The sequence below is a fragment of the Ziziphus jujuba genome, chromosome 5, assembly GCF_031755915.1.
Source record: "Ziziphus jujuba cultivar Dongzao chromosome 5, ASM3175591v1".
Lineage (NCBI taxonomy): Eukaryota > Viridiplantae > Streptophyta > Magnoliopsida > Rosales > Rhamnaceae > Ziziphus > Ziziphus jujuba.
The window spans coordinates 25,760,483-25,766,920 of record NC_083383.1 but is presented as its reverse complement, the minus strand read 5'-3'; the positions used below and the strand labels follow the sequence as shown (position 1 = coordinate 25,766,920).

At 32.9% G+C, this 6,438-nt stretch overlaps 1 protein-coding gene across 1 annotated transcript; it reads right to left on the bottom strand.

Annotated features, from left to right (window-relative positions):
• Positions 1–214: 214 nt before the first annotated feature.
• LOC125423040 (MDIS1-interacting receptor like kinase 2-like) lies at positions 215–2,933 on the bottom strand. The gene is made up of 3 exons (XM_060817072.1): positions 2,417–2,933; positions 1,073–1,735; positions 215–789 (listed from the first exon to the last, which is right to left on the bottom strand). The coding sequence occupies exons 1-3, from the start codon at positions 2,847–2,849 to the stop codon at positions 434–436; spliced, it is 1,452 nt and encodes a 483-aa protein (XP_060673055.1). The 5' UTR covers positions 2,850–2,933; the 3' UTR covers positions 215–433.
• Positions 2,934–6,438: the final 3,505 nt, after the last annotated feature.

The following is a 6,438-nucleotide window of genomic DNA, read 5'->3' as shown; positions in this document are numbered from 1 at the left end:
TCCTTATTCTGTTTTCTATCATTGTTTTGGATTTCCAATTTCTAAAGGAGTAGCAACCTATGTCTCCAATTTTCAGAGAACTTTGCCTATAGCTTGGATAGGACTTTTGTGGCTTTACATATACAAAAATACTAGATCGCAGTATACAATTACTAGTAGGATCCGAAAAGTTTGCTCTTTTGGTTAGGAGTTTCACCATTCCAAGACAATTACATAATAAATATAAATAATGTTTACATAACAAATATAAATAATGTTTACCATTTCAAATAGCATAGCATAAACCCTTCAATAGTAACATGTTGAAAACTAAAGGATAGTCAAAATTCATGCATTTTAACACAAACGAAAATTTTCAGGGAGGACAACACAAAATGCAAAGTAACAAAGCTGAACTGAACTGATTTCTGACTCCTCAATAAATTTTAGCCATCTATGGGTTCATGAGGTGTCCTATCGTAATTTCATGGAAACAATGATCTGCTAGTGGTGTCCTGCGCTCAACAATTTGTTTGGAAACACTATCCATTGTTGGTCGAAGCTTTGGGTCAGCATTTAAGCATGCAAATGCAATTGAGGCAACAAGAGCAACGTTATGTACAGCCAACCGACTTCTCGGGGGTGCTAAACGTTGGTCTAATATTTCAATTAGCTTTAGATTTTGTGTTGAAGATGATGATAATGATGACAAAATTTCCTTTGGATGCTTTCCCATCAGCGTTTCAAGTGTCACCACTCCAAAGCTATAAACATCGCATTTTACAGTTACAGCTATGGTGTAGGCAAGCTCTACAATTCACAAGAACACAAAACAACTTAAATATTAATTTATTAATTGTTTTGTAATACAAAAAAAAATTATGTGAAAGAGAGTTCAATATATAACATTGAAAGAAAATTTGAAGTTCTCTTTAAAAATAATTAGTTTGACCATGAAGTGTGTTCCATTTATTATGCGCATTTATCAATAATATTGATGATATAAATAGCCTTTTTTTGCCTGCCCTGAAATGTGACAATTTAATATTGAATATCAGAGAGAAAACTATATAGGAAGAGTGTAAAGCTTTACCTGGAGCAATATAACCATAAGTACCGGCCAGTATGGTGGTTTGAGTGGTGGAATTAGGATCGAGGAGTTTTGCAGTGCCAAAATCAGCTACAACAGCTTCTAGTTCTGAGTTGAGTAGGACATTGTTGGTGGTTACGTCACGATGTACAATTGGTGGAGTGCAATCATTGTGCAAATAACACAATGCATTCACTATGCCTTTGATAATGTTCACCCTTTTCTTCCAATCTAATTCCATAGCCTCCACATCATTGTTCAGGACACAGAACAAGCTCCCTCTTTCCATGTATTGATAAATTAAAAACATACACCTTTTATGCAAACAAAATCCATATAGTCTCACAATGTTTCGGTGCTTCAATTCTGTCAATGTTTTCACCTCGGTCTCGAAACTCATTCTCAAAGCAGGCTCTTCGGCCTCTGAAGTGTGCAGTTTTTTCAAAGCAACCACTTTGCCATTAGGCAACTGTGCTCTGTAAACACTTCCATAACCACCTGTGCCAATGCAATACCTTATATCGAAATCCTCCGTTGCTTGGATGATGTCTTTGTATGCTAAATTCCCATCATAATTCCATACTGAAAATATATCTCCATTCTTTGTTGCAGTTGTCTCGTCAAGTGATTTGATCTTTTTATTTTTGCACCCACATTTGTAGAACACTGCCCATATAATAAGCACGAGAAATGATGATGCAAGAATAAAAGAGATGCAAACAATAATCAGCCCGTCTTTGACGATGCCGCCAGACCAGATTTTGGAACATCGGACGTAATCATATAAATAAGTATCTGCATGAAGTGTTGTCCGGTGATACATAAAAGAACAGGGGATGCAACAGTTGAAATTGTTAAAGGCAAGGTTTAAGGTGGTCAAGTCTTCTAGGTCGGCAAATCGAGACGGTATTTCGCCAACAAGTGAGTTGTTACTGAGGTCCAAAGAAAGAAGTGTAGAAAGGGAACATATCTCAATCGGTATGCTTCCGTTGAAGTGGTTGGATGACAAGTCAATGTACTGTATACTCTTAAGACTACCTAAAGATGGAGTAATGGTACCCATGAGGTTGTTCGAACTGAGTTTCAAACTTGTCAGGTTCTTCAAATTCCCTATTCGGGAAGGCAATGAACCACTTAGCTGGTTCCGACTGAGGCTCAAGTATTGTAAGTTGGTTAAATCACATATAGTAGAAGGTATCGCACCAGTTAATCGGTTATCGCTCAAGTTTAATTGAACAAGTGTGTTTAAATTCCCTAATTCTGGCAGAATGGAACCACTGATACTGTTAAAAGAAATGTCAAGCATCACCAATTGGGAGAGGTTTCTTAATGAAAGAGGTAACTCACCTGAAAGATAATTATGAGAGAGGTTGAGGTGGGTGAGCTTCGAAAGAGTGCTGATCTCTGGCGGGATGCTCCCAATGAGTCTAGCTTTAGCAAGATCCAAGTGGACTAAATTCGGAAACGAAGAGCCATTAAGAAATCTCCCAAGTTTGCGTCCATATAGAGGAGGATACCCTTGTAGAGAAACATGTGTAATGCTTCCAGCAGGATTGCAAGTAATACCAGGCAACTTGCAAGGAGTTGTGGTAGTGGAGTTGAGATATTCATGACTCCACCATCCAGATTCAAGCAAAGCCTTTGCTTCTTGCTTAGGAGAATATTCAACAGAGCCCACAACAAGGGAAGCACAATGGGTTAATACTACTGCTGCTGCTACCGCTACTGCAGCAACACCGGATATGAAATTGGAAATATTGGAAATGGAGGATACCATCATGTTCTCTGATAACTATCTACTTGACTTGAAAGGAATTTTCTAAGAAGCATTATATATAGTAGGCTCTCTTATGCCTTTTTCATTTTTTTTTTTTTTTTTTTTTTGTAATTTTTACTTATAATCCTTGTTAACATTAATTGCATTGAAGTGAGAATAATATTATTCAAACTTTGAATACATCGTTTAAGGTTATGGGCCCAATTAGTCCTCCCCTCAATTTCCTTCGCCCTTTATTCTGTTCTTGTTTGTATTCTCTCGAAAGCGATTGGACGTGGAAAACTGGATTTTGGAACTAGAATAATTAAATAATTAAGTGCTGTTTGCTTGTATGTTTAATTTTTAATTCTTTTGTTTTATTTATTTATTTTTTTACGAAATTGTATATAACGTGCTTATTTCGATTTTATGTTAATGTTAATTACTAATTTTAGAGTTTATTATACATATCAATCAACTATAAACATAAAAAAAAAATATATAACAAAAATTAAAAATTAAAAACTAATATAATTTTAAATTGTGCTCCATTTGATGTTTATATATATATATATATATATATTTTCTACTCTTTAGACTTATAAATAATTAAGATATATAATCACTACTGATAAATGTTAACAAACAGTCAAATAAACATGTTACATTCAATTTAGTCGCCAAAAAAAGCAAAACCTAATTAATAAAAGATATCTTAATTACTATTAACGATACATGGAAAAATGAATTAAATTGATAAGCTTCAAATCTCTCTTTATTTGTACAGAAACATTTCAAATTATTGGTTTATCAAATATCAAAAAACGCTTTTAAAGCATCCCAATTTTTACGCAAGAAAACAATAACATCAATGCTGCCGTGTTGACCACTTGGGATGAACTGACTGTGAGCATGTCATATATTATTCATATAAAAAAATTGGTGCACTTTCGATTTGTCCCCTTTTTCGTTTCTTCTTTTATATACAGTTTTTCTCACGTCTCTCTCTCTCTCTCTCTACATATATATATATATATATATATTACATATCCATTTCTCTTATATTTGTTTTTGAATCATTTCTCGTATATTTAATAGTTATTTAAAATAAGTATAATATTTACGCTTTATCTATGATGTTTTAACAACATATTTATTTAATCAACATATTTTAACAACATATTTATTGAATCAACATACTTAATTAACATTTTTAATACAATATTTATACACTAGAATAATAATTCAACACAATTAATTTAGTTAATAACATAAAGATATAATACAAGAACTTAACTTCTTCTTTTTTTTAATTATATTGAATCTAAGCTGCAATTTTTTTTTTTTTTTGCTCTATTACATAATATTTTTGTTGTTAACTTTTTTTTTTTTTTATGGCTTTCAATTACTTTAGTTGCTTAAACATAACAAAATCAAATTTTTATTTGTATTTTACCTTAAGAAGTATGCTTATTTTATTTTTATAAATTTTGTCTGAACATTGAGATTCAATTTCTCTAAAAGAAATTCAGAAAAAATTAAAAATTAACATCTAGTATACAATATAATTAGTTGGATTACAACATAGTAAAGTTTTATTTTTATAACATAGTAATAGTTTTATTTTTGTATACTTTTGTATCTTTTCATGCCATAAATTAAAATATAATATAAATCTTATTATATATCACGGTACCCTCTGAAAAATTTTCTGAGTCCGCCATTGAGAGCGACCATACCAAGGGAAAAAAAAAAAAATTGTAAATACCAACCAATTATTGATATGAATAATATCCCAGGCTCACAGCCTATCCCAATTCCCAAGTCAAGATGACAGCATCTACCTTATTGTTTTCTTGCGTCAAAACTGGGATGCTTTAAAAGCATTTTTTGATGACTTTTTTTTAATATACTCACTCTAGTCTTCATTTGCAGTAAACCAAGGAAAAAGGCATGCAAAAGAAAATGTAATACATATTCCTTTTTTTTCCTTTTTTTTTTTTTTTTTTTTTTTTTGGGAACGAGTAAAAGAGTTGGCTAAAGTAGTTGTTTGGTACTGGATTTGCCAACAAACAAGGTTAATGAACTAGAACTTCATCAATATAAGTGAAATTTTTCTAAGGGTGGAAAAGAAAAACACATTCTCATGGTCCCAATTTCCTAGGATAATTTCAACTCTGCTTCCCCTTTAAAGTTTTCATTTGTACTATATGCAGTCTTAACGGTTAGAATAGAGATTTCATTTTTGAAAACAAACCAAATTGCTCTTGAACTTCCTCTGCCATCAACCCGAGTTCATATTGTCTCACAACAATGTTCCCTCATACCTGCTTTCTGCCCTACAATGAACAATAAACTAGCTTGAATAAAAAAATTCATAAAAATAAGAAAACTAATACAACTTAGAAACCATATCAAAACCCAAACCAATCTAAATCCTGAAAAAAAATTGTAAATTATTCAAATCTCTTATCAAGCATAATAACAACCAATTCTGTTTCTCAAAATATTTAACACAAAATTACCCTACAGCTCAAATGTGAAAGACAAACATAGTGTTAGACTTGCCTGTCTTCGCTTTTTAATAAAACAAGGTAAACTGGATCTTGGGTAGTCAAATGGAACAGTCGCTGTACAATGGATATACATGTTGCAATGCTGTATAAAAGACCATAAAGAAATAAGATTCAGAGTAGGTGCCTCGTAACAGCTACATTATATGTTGAATTTTAACAGATTCAACAGGAGTAAAGATACCAAACGGAAATTCAATTTTGCAAAATATAATATAACAAACACAAATTATCATTTCTAGAAGTAAACAATTTCACAAGCAACAAATGAGAGCCGTATGCGGAGAGAGTCACACTCTTTAATTAGTTGTTATGTATTATAAAATTTTTTCCAATCAGTGGCAAGATAAAACACATTACTTGTCATTCTCCAACCGCTCGAGTATTCCAATAATGTTCCTAACGATGCCTTATTTATTTGCAAATTTGCATAGACAACTTTTGACTGTATAAAATGTGCAGTATTAGGGATAAATAACAAATCTGTGTAACCATTAAACACTTGTATTGCATATCATCTTTCCGTAAGGAACCTCATTGTCAGAACTTATCTCCCATATGTATGTGCATGTGGGTAAAATATGTCAGGACCCGTCCAGAATTCCTTCCCCGGAACCCTAGACAGCCCTGATCCCAGGGAAACCCTACCGGATCCTCCAAAGGAAAATCCGACAGAGCCTCCCCTAAGGGATTTACTTACCACAAATTACCTGCACTGAAAACACACTTCTAAAAACATCCCCTTATTCCTCCCACAAACTACAAACTGATTCCACAAATTCCAGCACTTCTCAAAGCAACAACAGTCCAGTGCATAAATAAAACAGAAGTATTCCAATAGTATACAGAGCTTTAAGAAGTGCTAAACAACAGAAATACAACAAGGCTGAAAAGAAATAATACACTGAAATGAAAGAGTACAAAGAAACTTCTCGAAACACAACAGCAGCGGAAAACTTGGTTCACTCCGGAAGAACGTCTACCACCACTTGCACCTAAGGGAACGGAATTTAAGAGTGTGAGATGCTAATCATCTCCGT

Excerpts from the sequence above, each read along its gene's own strand:
- LOC125423040 (XM_060817072.1), bottom strand. The coding sequence starts at position 2,849 with ATGATGGTATCCTCCATTTCCAATATTTCCAATTTCATATCCGGTGTT. Across the intron at positions 1,736-2,416 it reads CTCTCATAATTATCTTTCAG|TGTTCTACAAATGTGGGTGC; the intron begins GTGAGTTACCTC and ends TTATATGGGCAG. Across the intron at positions 790-1,072 it reads TTATGGTTATATTGCTCCAG|AGCTTGCCTACACCATAGCT; the intron begins GTAAAGCTTTAC and ends TGTGAATTGTAG.